We start from the raw sequence: 19,647 nt of genomic DNA on the forward strand, positions 1-19,647 counted from the left end.
ACTGTTCTATAAAACATTCGTTGATTACAAGTAAAAAGACAAAATAATACAAATGAAATGCAACCAAGCTTAAAATATGCCGCATAATGATATTTGTTAAAATTTTTATACTGTGTAACATTTCTCTGGCAAAAATTACTACAAGATTCGATTTAGTTCGACTAGGAAAGTTACACAATCCAACAGATACGATTGATGAACTGCACAAACTGGGAAATATTTTATAACAATCCTAATCTACCTATCTGCTGAGTCTCTATTCCAGGATAAGTATGTTGGATCCCCAAGAGGCCTACACAAAACACAAAACCATCTCAAATGAATAATGCCATAATTTACAACAGACCATGAGCAAGACAAGAAGGTTTATGGTCAAAGAAACTAATTATCATCACCAGAAACAAGAAGACATTAATTTGAGTTAGCAAAGTCTGTTAAATATGTGCTGATGTCATGACTCTCGTACAAGAGTACCGAAATGGAAACACAAATCATTATGCAAAGCAATTCTGAGCCAATTCTATTTCTGACTTCATTTCATGTTCATCAGATCGATAGAATGTATTGTACATAATGCAATCTGAGGTGTAAAACCAAATGCTAAGGCTTAGTGCAGTGCAAAGATAGTGTAGTGAACATCACAGATTAGGATGAGATATTTTTGAAGAATTTTTTAGACTAATTTTTCTTTTAGGGTGGAAATATTTTCTAGAGAAGATTTTCAAATATAAAATTTATTTGCCTCATGTGATTGATAATTTGAAATCAGTATGAGTTTGGACCATTAACTCACCGTGGCTTGGCCACATACACAATAATGAAGGATATTGCCAAGCACAGGCAAAGTCCACCAACCGCAAGATATGCTACGCCCAGAAAATCATTTTTCCCACCAATCCAACTTGTGGTCGAAAGAACCAGCTTTTTTTTACCCCCAAAACTGTAAGTGTTATAATTGTTCTGGATTACAACTGTAACTTGGTCATTGACTTGAAGATCTACCTCTATTTTCCCGTATAGTTTTCTAAAAGTTGGCAATGCTGCAGTACGCATCCAAACCATAAGATCGTCTTGTTCGCTCAACTGTTATATGCAAAACACTAATGAGATACTTTTTCTTTCTAATTAATGAAAAAAGGAAAACAATTTAAAAAGCAGTAATATCAAAAGAAAGTATAAAGCTAAGAATAAGGAATACTCACTGGTATGCTAGAATTGAGTTTTCCACCTCCAATCAAATCTCCATCCTGGAAATTTTTGGGATAGACATCAGACCCAAATTTATGCCCTTTGTCACTTTTCCAGGCTATGCCCTTCTTGCTAACCTCTAGCACCTTGTTTTTCACTGAGAACCCATATGTGTCATTGAACAAACTCCATGCAATAAGGCCACAAGGAACAATTGGGGAACCTTTTGATGTGGCCTCAGGAGCACAGTCTTTTGTATTACCCTCATATTGCCTAAACCGCAATTGTTTGTCACTTCGACTTTTAACATATCTGAAAGCAATTTTTACAATTCAAATTAAGAGAAGGTTAAAAAATATATAAAAGCTTAGTATGAAATGTTGACAGGATGAAAAATTAAAAAATATATTGAAGTAAAAAGGTTCCACTTAAGAGAAAAATGAAAAATTACTATAAATAAAAGTCTACTTTACAAATTTATGAAAAATTTAATTTCAATATGTATTTAAGCAAAACAGGAATGGAAAGTTGTTCCAAGGTAATTTTAGATTCTCAAATGAAATTATAAATTATGCTTACAATGCATTAATTGAACAAAATCTGTTATAATCTAATTTCAATTCAGGAAATCATCTTGACTGTTTGTCAACTTCATCTCCAGACTCTTTTATATATACAAGGCAACATATAGTTTTGACATGCATATTTATTCAACTTTTCATTTCAAACAGCTTGAAGAGTACCAAATTAGTTTAATAGAAGAGAAAAAGAGAAAAAGAGTTACAAAAGTCAGAACTTAATAATAAAAATTCTCAACCAACTCAGGCCTCTGCGTTTGATAACTATGCTGCAATTTTTGGCTTCTTTGAACGAAAATTTAGGATGGCTAGGAATTCAGTAATCTGGTATGCCACCCCTCACCGTCCAATTTGGAGCTTTAGGAGTAACAGGATTAAATATGCTGTCGAGGGAGAGAATTTCTTTAACTAAGCCTGTGGTTCTGTTCTGGAGATCAGTTTTGAGCTCATCGTCTTAAGCAAATTGCAATGTTCATTATGCTTCGCTTTTCAAATTTTCAGTATTCTCACAATTTCAGGAGTGAAAACAGTTTTGTTTGGTTCCTTCAGCTTATGTCATCCCATTCATGCTCCCTATGTCTATGACCACAAGTAGTTTCTTCAAAATTTATTAGCTTAGAAGAAGCCTATGAAATTTTTTCACCTAAACAATTCTCACTTTCAAAGTATATATTACACATATTTATATGTTGTAAGTACAGAATCAGATGAAACAAAGGTATGACATCCTAAATCAAGGTTTTCTCAGTTTATTAATGATTAAATTAACAGCCAACTCCTCCATGATAGTCATCAATTTTACAATCACCAATTTCAAGAGATGTTTAAACATCAAAATTCAGAATTAGGACTTCCACGGAAGAGAAAGTAATCTCAATGAGTAGGCTTACGAAGAAGAAGTAATTTTTTATAACCACATGCATTCACAAAAAATATAGAAAAAAAATTGTTACAACATCAGAACTCTCAACAATGTAGAACTATCCAAACAATTGCACATAAAGTACAAACAGATTCTGCGTACCTACGATGATTCTGGTAAAAGTTATCAAGCTGATAATAGATAAAAACAGGACTTTTCATTTGCTTAGTGACCTGTAACATATCAAGTCGATGCACAGAAGAAAAAGTCAATAAGACATAATCTAAAATGAAGAATAAACCTAAAAATTCTTGAGAAAAAAAGGACTAACAGTCAAACTCCTAGTGCAGGTCTTGTTAGTGGCAGTGCTTTGGATATATGCAATCACATTTGAGGAATAATTAGATGGAACACAATCAACATCATATCTATCCACAATTTCCACCACCTGCATATCAAATAAATAAAGAAACCATAGTTTAATGTTTAATATCTATCATTTCCGAAGTTGCAAATGAAAATAAATTCAATAAAATATAATCTAGATTAAAATATTACACTTTCTGATGCAAACAATGAAAAGAGGCCAACTGGGATGAAGATGACACCGACAGTAGTAAATACCATAATCACCTGAAACCGCATTACAAGAAATTCAGAAAATAATCAAAGAAAATATATTAAATAGATAATATATTTTAATCCATACATGTCGGGGTGTTAGAATTGGTTTGCATGCCGGAAGCTCTTGCTGTGTAAACTTAGAATCTGACAACAACAACAGCAAATATATATATATATTAAAAATCAAATTCCCAAGCAAAACCCAGAAAAAGATGAAAGAAACGGGAAAAATCACATTGGGGTTTCCTGGTTTTGGAAGAAGAAGAATTTGAAGGAGCATTTTCGCCTCCAGAACTGGTTGATCCTCCCTTCATCTTCAACAAAAATAAAAATGAAAGAGTTTGAGACTAACGTGTCCGTTACCGATTTTTTTGGCTGTCTATTTTTATGTAAAAAAGAAAAAGGAAAGAAAAACAAAAACTGTTTGTTGATATAGAAAGAATGGAAGGTGAGGTAACTGAAAGTCTTCCTTATAAAGCCGAGTATTAAGTTAGTTTGTTTTGCCCTGGCCGTTTCATTTAATTTTCTGCTCTCCCTGCCTTGGGTTTGGTGGCGAACCCGCCATCACATGCCTGTAATTGGTTGACTTATAGCCCCCCCTAACTTTTAACTTTGTATTTTTACAGCCCATTATTTCTGTGTTGGCGTTGACCCTTAGTTGAACCAAACGAGCTCCGGCTCAAAGCCTAGCTCAATTAAATTCAACTTAACTTAAATTTATTTAGTTTGAACTTAAGTTAGAAGATTTATTTTATTTTTAAAGTTGAACTGAATTTAAGTTAGAAAGAGTTTAATTCGATATGACTTACAAATCGAGTGAATGGTTCGATTTGATTTAACTTGGTTTGTAGCTTAATTTGAATTATGTTAAATAATTATTAAAAATACATCACTTTATTTATTATTAGATAAAATAAGTTACAAATTTAAACTATGAATCTTAGTCATAAATCTAAACTACGAATTCAAATTATAAACTCAAATTAAATTTGAGCTGAATCATTTCATTCAAGCTAAACTCTAACCATCTTTAATTTTGATTCAACGAATTTGGGTCAAACTTAAATTAAACAATTTTTTATTCAAATCAAACTTAAACTAAAAGATATTCAAACTTGAATAGTTTCATATCCACCTCTATTTATATCTATACTCTCTTTCGTAATTATAATTATTTAACTCATTAGATTCTTTTTTGAGTCAATCTATTTGCCTTCAAAAAACTTGTAAAAACATTTTTTGTTTCTTTTGAATTATATTATTGCTAAGAGCTCTTTCGGCTATAAACAGTCTATTTATATATTTATCTCTAATCTTTGAACAAATAACCGTTCAAAGATAGATCAAGTATCAACTACAATTTTAAAGGGTGATTGTTAAGTTTCATAATTATAGGGGGTTTGTTGATATTGCAAAATAAATATTATGACTTCTTAAGGATCTCATTTGTAATTGTAAAAAGGTAGATGTCGATCACCGTTTAAGTCGAACAATTTATAACGTTCTATGATAATTTAAATAATAAAATATAATATTTAAATATAAGTTTAAGTTTCTTATAATAACATTTTAATATAAAACTATTGATCTATTTATTTAATAGTTATAAAATCGATCACTAAATTTATAGTTTTACTTGCTCAGTGTAAATTTATAGAGCAGGGGGTTGCCACCCTTCTTTTTCGGTTTTTTGAGGGTTGAATTATCATTAGTTTAAATGGATGTCTTAGATTCAATGATGAAATGTAAATCTTAATTCCAATCTTAATTCCATTCCCCTGTACCTCATCAACTAAAACATGACTGATTAATATGTCATTGAAGTCTCAATATTATAAACATACAACCCTCAGCTTTGACAATAGGTGCCAATGCATATTACTCATCACCCACTTTATTTCCAAACTTTTCTTAACACACATTAAGGAATAAATCAGCTAGTTGCCTCACTCTTTGACACATCAGTTTATAATTTTGTCACACAACTCAGCTGCTCACATCCACACTGACAGGATTGGACCTTCAAGCTCCGAACAACCTGAATACAATGAGTTCAATACAAGATATTGAATGAGTTTGGTATATGGGTAGCTTAAGGAGTGATTCAAGCAAAGTAGAATTGAAGACTCAGGTAGACGGACAGATTTACCTGTTGAGTCGGGACTGCGAGCGTCTGGTGCTGCACAAAAAATTTATGTACATTAGCTTGTGTGAAAATGGAAATACTAAGCTGAAAACAGCATTGCAGTGAGTTTAGTATCATGCCTTTGGGAGGGTTGTGTTTTGGGTGCAGGTTTTGATGGTTGTTGACCCTCTTCAATTTGAATTGGCACATTCTTCACCTGCAAGATTTCATTAAAGAACAAGTAAATTCCAGGCCTCTTTTGCATTATATCTGATTAGAAAACAAAAGAAAATAATAGATACCAGGCTTTTGAACTGCAGATTGTAAAACATTTCAATGTATCTCTGCTTAGCCTGTTTCTGCTCTTTGTTCAGGTTCCTCCAGAAGCTATATGTGCATCCCATATTCAATATCTTGTTTGCATAGATCTTCCAAGTGTAGCTACATTCAGAAGATACATATATATTATACTAATTTTGTAATGCAATACCAAAACAATTGGTATCATCTGGTTTGTGTGCTTACCATTCATTTATGCGCTTTAAGCCCTCTGTCGAAAACTTATTCCATAATCCAGTATCTACCCTGCACCTGTCAAAGAAATTTGCAATTTTGTTGCTTGATTCATCTCCATTATTAGGATCAATATGGAAGCCTGAGACCCCATCAACTATAATTTCAGCTGGTCCGCCTTGATTGGTTGCGAAGGTGGGTAATCCGCAGTTCATTGCCTCAATGACAGTAAGACCAAATGCTTCATATAGAGCAGGCTGCACAAAAGCTCCTTTTGTATCAGCAATACAACGGTAGAGTTCGCCATTTCTGATCCTGTCACTTTGTGCTACTATCCATCTCATCTGTCCCTTAAGTTGGTATTTTTCCATCAATGAATGCATCTTTCTTATTTCAGCACTTTCTTCTCTATCTTTTGATTTGGAAGGGTCAAAGAAGGCCCCAACTATAACAAGATTTACCAATTCCCTCAGCTTCTTGTTCTTTCCATACCATTCAGTTAGTCCTGTCAGGTTCTTCACAACATCAAGCCTTGCCATTGAGAAGATTATTGGTTTCTTCCGGTCTGCCAGATATCCACTGGTTTGAAATAAATTAAAACAAGATGTTAGACAGACTTAAAATAACAGTTACAATTTCATAAGTTAATTATTTGTGACTAACACTTACATGTGTTCATCATTTTCTTCTTTACTATACAGCAATGCTTCAATTTCAGGATGATATTTTGTGAGTCGTCTTTGTTTCTCGCTGTAAGGGAAATAGACCGATTGATCAGCTCCAGGAGCAGCAATGTTGAATTTTGGATCAAAAACATTGATGCCCTTGACAACTCTGCAAAGCCCTGGGAGAGTAAACGCATCATGGCTCTCATACTGTCCTGGTCTTTCTTTGCTGAAAACAACAAAAAACCAATAATTTTCAGTCAAAAGTATTCTCAACAGAGTAATTTGTTGAAGTATAAATAAAATGACAGATCTTCCTAACCTTCCTGCAATCTCCTGGTATGTGCTGGCTACGACAAAATCCGTCGCATTCATAGCTATTGTATCAGCAATGAATTGGCATGAGAAATGATACTTTGGGTCTAATTCCTTCCACTTGACATCTGAATCCTCATATTTAGTCTTCTCTAGAGCATGTGCTATAGTTGCCTTTTTTCCATAAAAAAATACTAGTTAAATGTTAAACTACTAAAGGTCACAGAAGATACATTTTCTTTAAACCTTTATTAAGAACTAGTAAATAAAACCGACCTGAGTTACTCCAAGTTTACTAGCCATGAGAGATGCAACTAAATTTCCATCAGTGTAGTTTCCAATGACTAGATCTGGTTTTACATCGAGGATTTCTAGTATCTTGGTTGTAGCATCCTGATGAATTAAAATATACAGAGCAATTGGTACTGATATTTGAATATGAATAATCTCTAGCTCATTTGGCAAGGAAAGAAAAGTATACATACTAGAGAGAACCTCTCAAGATAGGGATAAATGTCGAAACGTGAAACCCATTGATGGAGGACTCCTCTTTGTGTCTTAAATGGCACCCGAAGGATGTTAGAATATTTTGTACCATCAATGGCTTCGATTTCCTGATTGCATTTGGTTCCTTTAGCATCAGGAATGAGCCGAGTAACCTGTTTTAGTTAAACAACACAATTATCCAATTATTAATACCAAAACTCACCCATATTATATGCATTGTTTGGAAATTAGCATATGATGAAATTACTCACAACAAGAATTTGAGGCTTCACATTAAGTCCTTGGCGCTTAATTCTGAGGAGCATTTCCTCTTCCAGAGCTCTCACTTGATCCAAAATGTAAACTACCTGTTTGGATTCATAGCTAGCAATTATGTCATAATCTTTCTTGCTGATTAAACATTGCCAAATGATCTGAAAGTCATACCTGCCCGCCAGTGTCCGGCAAGCCAAGGACAGCAGATTGGCCAAAGTAGCCATGAGGAGAGAAAATTACAACATTGAACATTATTGGAAGCCTGCTGAGAAGCTTCTCCATGTTCAATGGATCCGGCGCTTGAAGTACTTCCGAAAGTGACCCCATCGTCTCCTTTACTCTCTCTGCAGTATCACCCCATCCCTTCTCAAATCCCCACTCCTTAAACCTGTCAAACAAATTGGCATCACATGTTCTCTCAGCTCATATTGTTTAAAAAGAAACTTTTCTTTTAGTTTTGCAATAGTTTGTATATGAAAAACATTTCACCTCAACTCAAAATTTTGATATGGGGTGTCTTTGGAAAGTCCCGAGAGGAAAACATCCGCAATTATTAATGCGGTCTGGAGCCTTTCAGCTGTGCTGAGGTTTTCATTTATCATAAGTTTCTGCAAAGAAAGAAAATGAAGATTTAGTATGATTAAAATTATGTTGTTTGCTTTTGTATGAATAAATTTCTATTTCGTCATACTTCTCCTTGATGTTCCAGTGAGAGTAAGTAATCAACAAGGGGCTGTGCATTCTCCAGGCGACCGCTCAGTTTTGCAGTCATGAACTTGGAAACAAAATGAATCCCATTTCCAATTGAAGAAGACATTGTTAAGTGTGGTGCAGAGAAATCATATGCCCCGAAGTCCACTTCCAATGCATTTTCATCTTTCGCCCTGCATTAATGTTCATAACCAGTCCAGCTAAAAAAAACAAAACTCGAAGCTACCTCAGGCTGAGGTAGCTTCGATAAAAATTTCAACGGTTTGCAAAAAATTTCATTTCTTAGAAAGTCCCCGGGCTCCAAAGCTTAAAAGAAATATTAAAACGTATTTTCTAAAAACTTTGGGAGAATGTATAGATATAAAAAAATATGGGAGTTTTTATAAATATCAAATTTTTTTAAAAAACATAACTTGTATTTCTTTAAAAAGTACAATAATGAAATAAATAGTATATATCAATTGACAATAAAATAAAAATGTATATCAAATTTAACGAATTTAACTTTTTTAGTTTTTATTAAAAGTTTAAAAAGTTAGAAACGGAGATAAGATGAATTTTAGGATACGGAAGAAGAGAGAAAGTTAAAATGTTAGAAAAGAGAAAAGATGAAATTAGAGTTAAGATTCCAAGTTATGAAAAAGAATGAAATATGAAATCAATTTTTAATAAATTAAAAAATAAAAAAAGAAATTCAAAACATGTTTTAGATTTTTTTATATTTTTAAAATGTTCTAAAATGTTTTGTAATAGTTACTAAATAAAGTAGAATATTCTTTTTTTTTTTTTCAAAAAGCATTTTACTAATTGAACCCACAAAAAATAAAGACAAACAATGAAAACATGACTTGGACATACCAGTTTTCATCAACAACCATTTCCTTGAATTTCAAATATTCGGTGGCAGTGATGCTCTCAACAGAGAGATCATCAGAGTTCACCTTGGCGAATTCCCAGATTCCAGGATTCGGTCTAAGGGCAAACGCTACATGTGGAGGGATAACAATGGCGTCCTGCAAAATCACAGGCAAATAATTAAACCTCTAGTATAAAAGCGCTTAATTACATAAATGGCTACACACTTCATCAGGTGATCGAGTCCTTGATTTAATATTACATCAGAAGTGTATACGAAACTAGTAATAAACATAAACCTGAGTAGAACTGAAGATGTAGCCGAGTGTGCCCTCCAGGACCTGGCTTCTTTCAGCCTTGTCTTGAATCACCACATTGATTTCATCCATTAATTGGTGACGTTTCATTATTCTTTTACCCTTCTCAACACACCTGCTAAAGCACCTCCTCATGTGGTACCGGCTCTGCTTCAGCGCCTCAGGCATGCCATCCGCCATTGAATCAGCTCGCTTAATGCTGCCCATTTTTCACCAGAAAGTTTTGAGTGTTATTTTTTAACTTATCAATGACCAATGAATTGGTTTTGCAAGGCAATGGATGGCTTGTGTATATATAGAGGAATGGTTTTCACGAGGAAATTCAACGCATGGGAGAATCAAATTGGTTGCCTATGTGTTAAGGATGGGCCCGTAGAGGATGCATGAGAAGGAGAAAGAACATTCATTAAAGTGAATAACGCAAAGAATTTTGTATAAGGATGAGGAGATTCCTGAAGTATGCATAAAAAGAAAGGCGACTGATATTCTTTTCTTTCCGTGACCGTAAGAAAGAAATCAGAGAAGCCAAAGTTGACATCCTTACGGAACTTTCTTTAGTTGTGCCATTGTACCTCTGTGCCTTTTTAATAAAAACTTGAGGTATCCCTTTCTATAATATGCGATACTTTGGGAAAATTTTTGTCAAGTATAATGCAGAGTGTTGTTGAACATAGGAGAATTAATACAAATGCAAAAAGAAGGCCAAAAGACTTGTTCCCACCTTAGGTATAGTGAAATCTGAAGTTATGACCTTCGATTTTTTAAAATTTAAATACACACCGATAAGGTAATTTTTATTAAAAATTTTAATTAAAGTTATAAATAAAATTATTATTTAATCAAAAAAATTTTAAAAATTAAACTTTTCTCACATTTTTACCTTTCTAAATTTAAAAATCTCATAATTTTCTCTCAAACTTTCCTTTAAAATTTGAAAAGTGACAATTTTTTCCTCAAGGTTTTTTCTTCGGCGAGAATTCAAACAATTTTTGTCTAGACATCATCGTCCAAAAGAAAATCGTTTGGATTTCTGTCGATCAGTGGTTAAAGAGAGGCCGAGAGGGAGAGATAAGATGGGAGGGAGGGTGACGGATTCTTGTTGGAGAAAAGAGAAAAAAACCCTATAAGAGAAATTATCATTTTTCAAATTTTAGATAAGAAAAAATTGAGTTTTTAAACCTGAGGAAAAAAAATGATAAAATTTTAATTGTTTGAAATTTTTTAATAAAAAATGGTTTTACCTCTAACCCTAACTATGATTTTTAACATAAATTATTTCATAAGTAAGCATATGAGTTTTTAAAAGTTGGAGGGTATAACTTTAAAATTTCACTATACCTTAAAATAAGTCTTTCGGCCCAAAAAAAATTTAAAAACTAAAAGGCCAAAATAAATTTCAATGGGATCACCAACTCTACTCAATAACAGTGGGCTATAGGGCTGGTTCGAACAGAGTTTATTTAAGCTCTATTTGAACGAGTTTAAAATAAGTCAATCCCAAATGAGTTCAAACTCAAGTTGCTCGTTAAACTCGTAAATTAAAAAATTTTGATATAAAACGATGTTGTTTTGATTAATATGTATTAAAATGACGTCATTTTAACAATAAATCAATTAAAGTTTAAGCTCAAGCTTATTTGCAGCAAGCTCAATTAACCTAAGTTCAAGCTCAAGCTCAATTATTGCAAATCAACTTAGCTCAATTCGAATCCAATCCTAGGTGGGTGCATATAAAATTTCCTCAAAATTTTGGAAAGACAAAACTTTTATCTATACTTTATGACCAAGCAGATTTTGGCATCGTACGTTAGTGTGAAGGATCAAACAATGACAAAAACAAAAATTGAGAGACGTGGCTGATTTACAATAGAATTGTTGCTAAAAGATTAGCATAGCATATTTCGACTCTCACAAATACCAATTGATTTCCCTTTCATATTGGAACTAGTTGATGGTTTCAGTTGAGAGTTTACAATAATTTTAAATTGATAGTAGCGAAATATTACAATTACTAAACAAAACTTTTTTTTTGTAAGTGAAAAAATATATTAACACAAAAAGAAAGCAACGAGCCTAAAAGGGATGTTTGGGAGCAACCTAAACTCATTATTTCCAAAAGGAAAGATAGCAGAAAAAAAAATTAAGGCATATTTGATCCAACTATACAAAAAACTAATATGTGTTATCTCTTTTTTAAGATTTATCAAAGTTCTTACGATAATAGAGTTCAAATAAGTGGCGCACACCAACACTATAATCAACAATATAATCAACAAGTTTTAAACTAACTAGTGCAGGCCATCCTAATGAGCTTCCACTGTACAGTGAATATGCAAGAAACAAAAAATAAAGCCTACAAACTGACAGCAAAAGGCATAACAGGCAGGATGGCTTAGACGCCTCTGGATCTTGGGAAACAAATTCAGCAGGCTGCCTGCAACAACTAGGCATTTCCTTCCTGTAGAAAGCCATTGGAGAGGAGCTGGACCAGAAGGAAACAACACTGACCATGCAGCAAAGATGTAGCTGGAGGAGGCGAAATAAAGGCATACATCTGGGCATCTTAGTAAGCTGACCAAATGGCTACCTGGAGACAACTGAAACAACCTAGAAATTTCTGAAACAATGCTTCGGCTGGGCTGAGCATAGCAAGAGTAGATCCTAGGTTGCCCAACAATAACCTGGTCTGCGCTTAACAAGACTATGTGAGTAACAAGACTTTGCTTAACATAGCCTCTTAATCTTAAACATAGCCCGCTTCGTTTCTGCAAAGCTCTACATCTAACAAGACTCTGCTTAACATTCCCTCATAAAAATAGCTCTTTTCATCTCTTCCATCTACAACTTATTATTTCATCTTGACATCCCCTATGAAACATAGCTCATCTCTTCAATCTGTTGATTTTTTCTTCTTAACATTAGCACCTTTAAGGTTGTTTGCATGATTAAGAAGATGAATTTTGAGCACTAGATTTGGGATCAAGGCAAGCATCTACGGTACAGACATGAAGATTGCTTTTGAGAATGTCAAAACGAGATGTAAACAGGGCTTTAGTTAGTATATCAACCTTTTAGAATTCGATAAGCACATATTGAATTCTAACTTGATCCCTAATATATTGTGCATCAATTTCAATATGTTTAGTGTGAGAATGAAAAATAGACTCTAAGGCTAATACATAAACATTTTGGTTACCATACTAGATGATTGGTGGTGAAAAGAATGTTAAGCCAAGTTTATAGAGGAAACTTTTTTATTTGGGCAATCTTTGGAGCAGTGTAAATGAGGGCTCGATATTTTGCTTATTCGAACCCCATCGAACCAAATTAGAACCAAGGAAGAGGTAATACCATATAGTAAATCGAATATACTAAAGGCTACTGGCCCAATCAGTATCAAAAAAACATTCCAGTTGTAGAACTGAATTAGCTTGGAAAAATCACTCAAAGTTCATGGAGCCTTTGATGTACCTTAAGACTCATTTATTTGCTTGTCACTGTAATTGAGTTGGTTGCCAAAGTAAGCAATGTTAGGTCTAGTAAGAGATAGTGAAGAACTCCAATGACACTTCTATTCAGGGAAGGATGTTCCTATTTCTCTCTATCATTCGGGTAATTTCATGCCTTTTATTGAATTTATTTAAGCATAATATGTATGTGGGTTATAGAAAATTATATTTAAGCCAAATTAAAAAAGAATGGCTAAATGGTTATTCTAGAGGTTGAAATATAGAAAATTCTAACTGTTTTTTATTTTCACAACAACCCGTGATTTACGGAGGAGATCAAAGTCAAGGAGTTGATTTTACATTGAATAAAAGTCATAGATGGAACTTATATTATAGACTAAAGAGTGATTGTTCTATATTACAAATAATGAAAAATACTTGAAGATATAAAAACGGTTGTTTTAAAGTCTAAAATGTTTATTTTAAAACTAAGTGAGAGAACAATCGTTTCATTATAATGATCAATTGTTCCACAATAAAGTAAATGAATGATTGTTTAAAAGGTTCAAGAACACCCCCTCCAAGATGTTGTTTCATTAGTTTAAAAGGATGTTAAGAGTACAAAAGAATGTCAAATTTAATACATGAAGGAGGGGAACGTGTCATGACTAAGATTTACAAGAGATTAGAGTGCAAAAGTTCAATAGAGGGTGAAAATGTCATTTTATTGGAGTTCAGGTGGCAATTTTTACTTGGCCATAAATAATTTTTATTTATTCATTCAAAGGAAAATTATAGGAGCGGAGGGAGTCAGTGAGGGATGCAGATTGCTTTGTTTAAATAGATTATGATATTGGCTCAAAGAAGCACAAAGGAAAGTTCGAAGAATTCAAATCAAATCAAGAAAATGAGCAGCATTGTCACTCCACTCTCTTCCGATGATCGCGTTTTCCAGATCGAGAACTCCGCCAAAGCCGTCGGGTACTCGCCTCGAATCACTTACTAACCTTCGATTTTCCTTCCCTTTTTCTTTTAATCTCTTTTTTATTTCAAAATTCCATTTCTTTTGTAGGACTGTCACCGGAGTTAAATATAAAGATGGAAATGTTTCGGTAAATTTTAATATATTCTTCTTCATTGTTATTGTACTATTTAAAAATTAGAATTTGATGGTGATTTTGTTTTGGGGTTTTAGGGGGCGTCGAAGAGTTCTAATAAAAGAAGCCGTTCTGTTCATCGTCATTCCGGCATGGTACCCTTTCTTACTTGGCTTGTTTTGATCTTTTGTTCACTGATATTTTTACTTGTAATTTCCATGTTTTCAATGACTTCTTTTAAGCTTCATATGTATCTTTCTGGATTGCGAAAGAGACGTAGAATTAAGATGTTAGAGATTTACAGATAATCTGGATTAAGATCCATCTATTAGAAGGTTATAGTAATTTGAAAATTGATGATTGTATAAAGGTATGCTTCTTATGTGTGGTAGAGATATTGAAAGGCTGTCTTAGAATGAAGGAGTTTCTCTTGAAAGAAGGGCCATGATACCTGAAGATTTTAAACAAACGTGTAATGTTAGGACTTTTCATGGAATTTTTTTATGAGAATCCTTGCAAAACAGAATTCATTTGGTTTTTAATACACCTTTCAACTGATAATCTTCTTCTCTTTGAGAAATTGTTAATCTCTAATCTCTCTCATACCATAGCAATTAAGTACATTGGTATGTGTATATGTATAACAATAGTTTTATCTTACATATACCTTGAATATCAAAAAACTGGAAAATTAAGTAAAGAAAGTAACATTGCATAAATTTTTAAAATTTAATAATTCTACCTTAAAAGTTATCCATTTAAATTATTTTAATCTTTTTCATTTTTGTACTCTTAGTTGATTTGATCTTTTTAATTTTTTTGTACAATTAAGTAGAACAATAACCTCGCTCTCACTCAAAATTATTTTGATAGTATCAAATAAATAATAATAATAATAATAATAGTAAATAAATAAATGAAATATATTTAAAGTAGGATAGTATATTTGAATTAATTATGATAGATATTTAATTTGATTAGGATATATTTGATTTAATTAGGATAAGATGATATTTGGATTTGAAATTTAAAATGTTAGAACTATAAATATGAATGATTGGATTGAGAAGAGGGGAGGAGATTATTGATATTTGGGTAATTTGGGCAGCTTTGGCTGATTGGGAGGGGAAATGCACCTCTATGGTGTTGGCAACAACACTATTTTATTTTAATATTAATAATATATGTACTATATCATATTTATTAATTAGTACATTGTTGGTGATTTGATTAATCATGTAGTTAAGATTTTTAAATTATTTTTATCTATGAGCAGATGGTTAATCGATATTGGATTACCTTGTACCTTGTGCTTTCATATCTTTTTAAAGTTTTGGATGCCAGTGCTGGTGATGCTGATCCTCTTTACAGGTATAACTTTAATTTTGTTAATACATGGTTTATTATAGTGTTTCTTTATCTAATGTTCCTATTTCATGAAAAATGTAATCTTCTTTATATGCTTTGGACTTTAACAAGCATATTCATTATCTTTGTTTGCTAGTTAGATGATTTGATCTGGGCATAAAACTTTGATCTACCATATAAGTTGAAATCAAATAAGAATTTAACGAATGATCAGGGAATCAGCTCATATAACTGGAGTACAAGGGTCAAAGAAATAAATAAATAAGTTGAGAAGTGAAAGATATTATGTATCAATGTGTCTAATTTTTGGTCCCTCTATAATTGTATAATTTGGTTATTAATCATTGGGCGTTTTAACAGTGACGTGTCGGTGGCTTCTTATAGGAGTAGTTAATTCGGTTGTTGAATTATGTTCTTGTTGACATAGATTGGGAGTGTATAAACATGAATGTCAAGTTCATCATCTGTAAATACCAGAATGTTACAGTAATGGCTTTATAACTGCCTTTATTATCCCTCTTTTGAATTATGTTACTTGCTTTGCAGTATCTTCAGATCTTGAAATTAATTTGCCTTTCATGTTTCCTACAATTGCCCAATTTCTTTGCAACTGAATTCATGGGGTTCTGACTTTAATAATTTTTTTAAATGCTAAAGATTTTGTGGCATATCTTGGATTTTAGGGCCTGCATTGGACAATGTGAAAAAACTGGCTGTGTTGGGGAAAGATGCTTTCCACATTGCAAATTTTCTTCAGATGGTGTCTCAACTGATGGTCCATGGTACATGCAAGAACCTCTTTACTTGCAATGGAAGATATGGGATTGTCAAAGTGACTGTCGGTACAACTGTATGGTTGACAGAGAGAAAGAAAGAGATGCACTTGGTGATGGACCTGTTAAGTATCATGGTAAATGGCCATTCAAACGTGTTTATGGGATTCAGGTTTGCTGTTTATCAACTTTATACTTGAATCTCATCTTTCTTTCAGAGTTGTTTATTTTTATTGCACTCTCTTGGGTGTATATTTCAGCCTCTTGTTTGTTTAATCAGGAGCCAGCATCTGTGGCCTTCTCTGCTGTCAACTTTGCAATGCATTTCCATGGTTGGCTTTCCTTTTTCACTCTTCTATACTATAGATTACCTCTAAAACCAAACACGAAGGCATACTATGAATTTTCCAGTTTGTGGCACATCTACGCACTTTTATCAATGAACTCTTGGTTCTGGAGTGCCATTTTTCATAGCCGGTAAGCTTTTTATTGTTTTTATCTTTTTGTACTTGCTTTGCATTTTTGACATTTTCAATATCAATTGGGTGTCCCGTTTATTTTTGGACATTGTCTAAATTGCATATTTAGAGGCATGTTTTATGCTCTATCATACCGTGCAGGATAAACTAATCAAATTGTTACAGTCCCTGCAACTTATCAAGATGCTCCCTAGTATAAGTGGAAACTGGATAATTCTTAAATGTGTTGGGTTGGAGCATGACTGGAATCACTATAATGTTCTCTTTTTCATATACCACAAACCCCACTCCACCTTTTGTTATACAGAAATGCAATAGTATTCCATTTCAAGATTGGTGTGAGAGGGATTGATTACCAGATCTGTTGCTCCATGACAAGAAATCTAACTAATTAGGCCCACCTCCATCTGAGCTAGGACATAAGAAAGAATTGTGTCTTTTCTAAAATTAACTGAAGAAGTAGTCTGCCATATTAATTAGCCAAGAGTTGGGAGTTCCTTTTGTCATTAGTGTTTGAATGAATGACAGTTATTCATTTATTTGTTTTTGTTTCAATTTCAATTTAGGAAATTAAAAGTTGATAATGATGGGATGCAAGTGGCATAGATATCCAGTAGCAAATTTGTGTAGCCTGTAAAAGGTCTTTGCATGTTCTTGTCACCTGTGCAAGTCATATAGATTTACCTAGTGCTGGTTGTACCAATAATGAAGTGCTTGAAATCTATGTAAAAAATATTAGGTTCTCCAAACTCCTGGATACGCTAATGCTTATACATTTTGCTTATCTCTCATGACCCAAATGCAAGCACAAACTCTTGGCAAAGAATTTGCCATTCTAATAGGTAAATGCCACTGTAAGAGTAAAACAATGCTTTTTTTTTGGTTTTTTATTATTATTTTTATATATTTCTTGGAGTATGTTCTTGATTCTTGTTGTGACTTCTAATTGAAATGCAGTGATGTGGACTTGACAGAGAAGATAGACTACTCATCTGCAGTGGCATTACTCGGTTACTCGCTCATTTTGGCTATACTAAGATGTTTTAATGTGAGAGATGAGGCTTCTAGAGTCATGGCTGCTGCTCCGCTGCTTGCTTTTGTTACTACCCATATATTGTACCTCAACTGCTATAAACTAGACTATGGTATCATATCTCTTCAAAATATTCAGTTTCTGGGTTATGCTTACAAATAAATTATCCAACAAACAATATTCTTTGGTTATTAAATTTTCTATAATAAGAATATAATAAACTGGCAGTAGGAAACGATTGGTGGGACCCCCTAACTTTGTGATTTCAATGATTGGACCTCGATTTCTGCAGTTATTGGCTTGAGACTTATGCTACCATCTCCATTATAGATATTATGTTATAAATGTACTATATTACTAATGATTTTTTGCTTGCCAAGATCATATAGAGAAATGGACAAGTATTCAACTTTACATTAGTGTTACTTTTTTTACTTTGAGATTCAGTTTTTATGATGCTAGTGATGTTAATCTGACAAAATGTTGGACATTTTGCAGGATGGAACATGAAAGTTTGTGGTGTCATGGGAGTGGCTCAGCTTCTCATCTGGGCCGTTTGGGCCGGTGTCAGTCAGCATCCTTCTCGGTGGAAGTTGTGGACAGTGGTCTTTGGAGGTGGCTTGGCAATGCTCTTAGAAATTTATGACTTCCCACCGTATTATGGTTTTTTGGATGCGCACGCACTCTGGCATGCTGCTACAATCCCTCTTACCTATGTTTGGTGGAGTTTTATCAAGGATGACGCAGAGTTCCAAACCTCTAATTTACTTAATAAGGTAAAATAGGTTTCTCCAAAAACTAAAACCTAGATGATCTGTGAGTGCTCTAGCGAGGATGGATGCTACAGGAATCATATTACCTTTTTTTATTTTCAAAATGCAGTTTGAGATTCCATTTGGGTTTGTGAAAATGGAACTTTGACATGAAAATATAACCTTTCTGATAGCTTCATCCATTGTATTGAAGTGTTTATTTACTTTCGCTTTACGGAACAAAAGAACTAGGGTTGATATGCATGCTGCAATTATGTTGACCAACTTTCAAATTAAGAAGTGGAAGTCTCTTCTTTCTCAAGGATTATGAGTTTTTCATATTTTGAGTCCATGGATGTGATCTCAAGCTCATATTATGTAATGACCTTAGGAGCAAATAAAGTTTTATGTTATGATATTTTAGAGACCTCCATAAGCTTATGTATAAATATGTACACGTAATTTTGAATATACAATTAGATATATAAAAATAATATTTAATCGTATAATAATATATTATTCATAAATTCAATTATATACTCAAAATTATGGGTATAATAAGTAAAACACTTATAAACTACTTTTGTTTTGTTTCAATTTTCTTTGAAAATAGAACATTCTTTTTTAATTATGTTAACGGGATTTTGTATCAATTTTCTTTGAAAATAAAACATTATTCTTTTAATTGGTTAACGAGATTAAGATTTTAAGCAGTATGTATGAAATTTAAAAGTTAGAAAAGAAAATTTGGAGAAATGAACTACGGCAAACAAATAAATTTTCAATTAAATGCCAAATTGTCTTTCTATTTTTTTCATTAAAAAATATAAGTATATAAATATAAAATTTTTATTTTTTTTCCAACTTTTTGAGAGGTGAAAAAAGAAAAAAAAAACACTTTTAATAATTTATAAATTTTTACGTTAGCTGTTTTTTCGAGAAAAGATTATGACTCGTTTTTATTTTAGTAAATTCATAAGATGTGTTCGGATATCTTGTGAAATATCAAAGGCTGGGGGAGGCTTTTAGTCTACAAAATAGAAGGGGTGAAATGTTATTAACCAGATATACGCGGCACTAGGATCAGAAGTCTCCGGCATTAGGGTTTCTGAAGCCTTTGTTTGCGGCTATAAGTAAGACTCTCTGCCCCTTTCTTAAAGACTCTGAACTCACATCATAGT

The 19,647-nt window shown here is 33.0% G+C and overlaps 3 protein-coding genes across 6 annotated transcripts; 1 reads left to right on the top strand and 2 right to left on the bottom strand.

Moving 5' to 3' along the window:
- Positions 1-58: 58 nt before the first annotated feature.
- LOC123226041 (ALA-interacting subunit 5-like) lies at positions 59-3,734 on the bottom strand. Its single transcript, XM_044650495.1, has 8 exons — positions 3,488-3,734; positions 3,338-3,396; positions 3,187-3,261; positions 2,960-3,076; positions 2,791-2,861; positions 1,203-1,500; positions 794-1,083; positions 59-292 (listed from the first exon to the last, which is right to left on the bottom strand). Exons 1-8 carry the CDS (start codon positions 3,564-3,566, stop codon positions 238-240), a joined length of 1,044 nt encoding a protein of 347 aa, XP_044506430.1. The 5' UTR covers positions 3,567-3,734; the 3' UTR covers positions 59-237.
- Positions 3,735-5,045: 1,311 nt separating this feature from the next.
- Positions 5,046-9,945, bottom strand: LOC123226044 (sucrose synthase 7-like). 2 transcript variants are annotated; one of them, XM_044650501.1, is made up of 15 exons: positions 9,498-9,945; positions 9,202-9,356; positions 8,324-8,516; positions 8,122-8,240; positions 7,804-8,020; positions 7,629-7,724; positions 7,356-7,529; positions 7,147-7,263; positions 6,878-7,044; positions 6,560-6,784; positions 5,903-6,469; positions 5,680-5,818; positions 5,518-5,594; positions 5,402-5,425; positions 5,046-5,290 (listed from the first exon to the last, which is right to left on the bottom strand). In XM_044650501.1, exons 1-15 carry the CDS (start codon positions 9,720-9,722, stop codon positions 5,275-5,277), a joined length of 2,511 nt encoding a protein of 836 aa, XP_044506436.1. In that variant the 5' UTR covers positions 9,723-9,945; the 3' UTR covers positions 5,046-5,274. The 2 variants fall into 2 exon arrangements, with proteins under 2 accessions (XP_044506436.1, XP_044506435.1); XM_044650500.1 differs by having other exon boundaries at positions 5,402-5,431; positions 9,498-9,944.
- A 3,798-nt stretch (positions 9,946-13,743) lies between these two features.
- Positions 13,744-18,788, top strand: LOC123226046 (post-GPI attachment to proteins factor 3-like). 3 transcript variants are annotated; one of them, XM_044650505.1, is made up of 9 exons: positions 13,745-13,945; positions 14,037-14,076; positions 14,160-14,216; positions 15,338-15,432; positions 16,113-16,374; positions 16,483-16,679; positions 17,488-17,523; positions 17,639-17,826; positions 18,213-18,788. In XM_044650505.1, exons 1-9 carry the CDS (start codon positions 13,812-13,814, stop codon positions 18,497-18,499), a joined length of 1,296 nt encoding a protein of 431 aa, XP_044506440.1. In that variant the 5' UTR covers positions 13,745-13,811; the 3' UTR covers positions 18,500-18,788. The 3 variants fall into 3 exon arrangements, with proteins under 3 accessions (XP_044506442.1, XP_044506440.1, XP_044506441.1); XM_044650507.1 differs by lacking the exon at positions 17,488-17,523 and having other exon boundaries at positions 13,744-13,945; positions 16,113-16,378; XM_044650506.1 differs by lacking the exon at positions 17,488-17,523 and having other exon boundaries at positions 13,746-13,945.
- The last annotated feature ends 859 nt before the right edge of the window (positions 18,789-19,647 follow it).

Source organism: Mangifera indica, chromosome 9 (assembly GCF_011075055.1).
Source record: "Mangifera indica cultivar Alphonso chromosome 9, CATAS_Mindica_2.1, whole genome shotgun sequence".
Lineage (NCBI taxonomy): Eukaryota > Viridiplantae > Streptophyta > Magnoliopsida > Sapindales > Anacardiaceae > Mangifera > Mangifera indica.

Coding starts and splice junctions, on each gene's coding strand:
- LOC123226046 (XM_044650505.1), top strand. CDS start 13,812: ATGATATTGGCTCAAAGAAGCACAAAGGAAAGTTCGAAGAATTCAAAT. Junction 14,077..14,159: donor ATAAAGATGGAAATGTTTCG/GTAAATTTTAAT, acceptor TTGGGGTTTTAG/GGGGCGTCGAAGAGTTCTAA. Junction 16,680..17,487: donor AGTGCCATTTTTCATAGCCG/GTAAGCTTTTTA, acceptor CCCAAATGCAAG/CACAAACTCTTGGCAAAGAA.
- LOC123226044 (XM_044650500.1), bottom strand. CDS start 9,722: ATGGGCAGCATTAAGCGAGCTGATTCAATGGCGGATGGCATGCCTGAG. Junction 6,470..6,559: donor GAAGAAAATGATGAACACAT/GTAAGTGTTAGT, acceptor ATTTCAAACCAG/TGGATATCTGGCAGACCGGA. Junction 5,595..5,679: donor ATCTGCAGTTCAAAAGCCTG/GTATCTATTATT, acceptor GAAATCTTGCAG/GTGAAGAATGTGCCAATTCA.
- LOC123226041 (XM_044650495.1), bottom strand. CDS start 3,566: ATGAAGGGAGGATCAACCAGTTCTGGAGGCGAAAATGCTCCTTCAAAT. Junction 2,862..2,959: donor CCTGCACTAGGAGTTTGACT/GTTAGTCCTTTT, acceptor GATATGTTACAG/GTCACTAAGCAAATGAAAAG. Junction 1,084..1,202: donor AACTCAATTCTAGCATACCA/GTGAGTATTCCT, acceptor TGCATATAACAG/TTGAGCGAACAAGACGATCT.